Here is a 1,843-nt window from a genome sequence, read left to right as displayed (position 1 = left end):
AATACAACCACATGTGTCATTGTATGTAATTATCAATGTAGATTCAAATCATTTTATTCATAATTGAAGATGTTATTATGTTCTGATAAATCAATACATCTGATCAAATATAAAAAGATAAGAAATAAATATGACATCATTTTAAATTAACTAATGATAACATAGCAAAATAATAACAAATAGACTTCATTAAAATATTCTATTAATTTAGTTGTTATGGTTTAAAATTGATTGGATATTCCTTCTCTTACAATATAAATGTAAATAGAAATCGTGTAATTATTCTTTTAAACTCCCTTATTGTGAAATTATGACTCAATTGGTGTAAATGACTAACAATTAATAAATGAAGTTATGTTGATATAAACACTAAAAACTTTTCAACATATTTAAATTATTGGAAGAAATAACAAGATTTCAATAAACCAATACTTACTCTAATAACAATCCAATCGTTTGAATTGAAAATATTATTTTACTTTATTCTTTCCATAAATATTGCTCAGCCTCTTCATCAAGACATTCTTCTTCATTTTCATAATCTAACAATTCAAGTGCTTCTTCTTTTTTATTTTCTTTGAATAATCTTTTCATCTCCTTTGGTTTGTATTTGTTCTCTTTTAATGAGTCTTTGTACAAAACCTTTTGGTTATTGTCAACTTTTGTCATCTGAGAATCAGTAGAGATTGAAAGTGAATTATTAAAATAAATAATAGCAACTTCATCTTCATCAACAGGAATCTTTAGTACTCCAGACTTATTGTTTTTACTTCCATATCCAACAAGAAAATCATTAAAGATTAAATAGTCTTCTCCTTTTTTGATTTCAAGACTACATTCATTATCTACCATTATTTTTCTATCTCTCATTAATACTTTCAAAATGTGTTTTCTAACAAAATTTGTGTCTAATTCATTTAATTCTTTGCTTTTAAAAACATACACACAATGTTTTAACTCATGGTTATTACTATCATCATCATAAATCATTTCAAAATATCTTGTAACATGGCATTTTATTTTCTTTAAACCACCACTCATTTCTAGAAGAATATTTGGTTTAGTGTTATATACCATTGAAACATGTTTATAAAATATATTATTGTCTATATTTCTAATTAACTCGCGTACCTTCAAATAATGAGTATCCACATGTGCAACTAATTGATTAACAGTCATTTTTTCTTGTGTATCAAAAAGTATCTTCATTTCATAATCTCCAGATTCAAACCAATGTTTGAAACACCCAGAGCTAGATAAAAAATTGATAGTACAATTACACCATCTATTAATAATTATATATTCTTTAAGATCATATTTCCACCACATACCAACATTTCTGGGTTTTAAATCAAGATATTCAAAAGCACATTCAAGATGTAATGTTACTAAATTGCATGCTCCAATGAATTTATACTTTCCATTATATGAAACAAATTCTAAATTACCAATAAAATTATTCATATATATTGTTTGTATTTTAGATACTTCTTTAAGCTCATTATCAACTATTCTAATATCACATTTTAATGATATTGATGCAATTCTCCAATCTTTAGTATCTTTCATCAAAACAATACATTTTGGAGCATTAACTTTTAATTTCTCTAATCCATTTGGAAGTTTTAACAAAAATGTACATCCTTTGTGAATTGTTATTGATAATTTGGAAATTAGATAATTATTTAAGCACAATGACTTGCTATCTAAAATATCTGTTTCAATTCTAACTTTTTTTATTCTATTGATTAGACATTTGTTTAATCGAAATAGAATTGTTTCTTCTTCAAGAATATAATTATTAAATATCACAACTTCTTCACGTACAATAATATCTTTTTTT

General features: G+C 24.3%; 1 protein-coding gene across 1 annotated transcript; it reads right to left on the bottom strand.

Moving 5' to 3' along the window:
* Positions 1–480: 480 nt before the first annotated feature.
* On the bottom strand, positions 481–1,569 carry ENU1_130900 (hypothetical protein; the record flags this gene model as incomplete). Its single annotated transcript, XM_008860059.1, has 1 exon — positions 481–1,569. One exon carries the CDS (start codon positions 1,567–1,569, stop codon positions 481–483), a length of 1,089 nt encoding a protein of 362 aa, XP_008858281.1.
* Between the last annotated feature and the right edge of the window lie 274 nt (positions 1,570–1,843).

Source organism: Entamoeba nuttalli, assembly GCF_000257125.1.
Source record: "Entamoeba nuttalli P19 unplaced genomic scaffold asmbl_5475, whole genome shotgun sequence".
NCBI lineage: Eukaryota > Evosea > Mastigamoebida > Endamoebidae > Entamoeba > Entamoeba nuttalli.
This window is presented reverse-complemented; position numbering and strand designations above follow the sequence as displayed.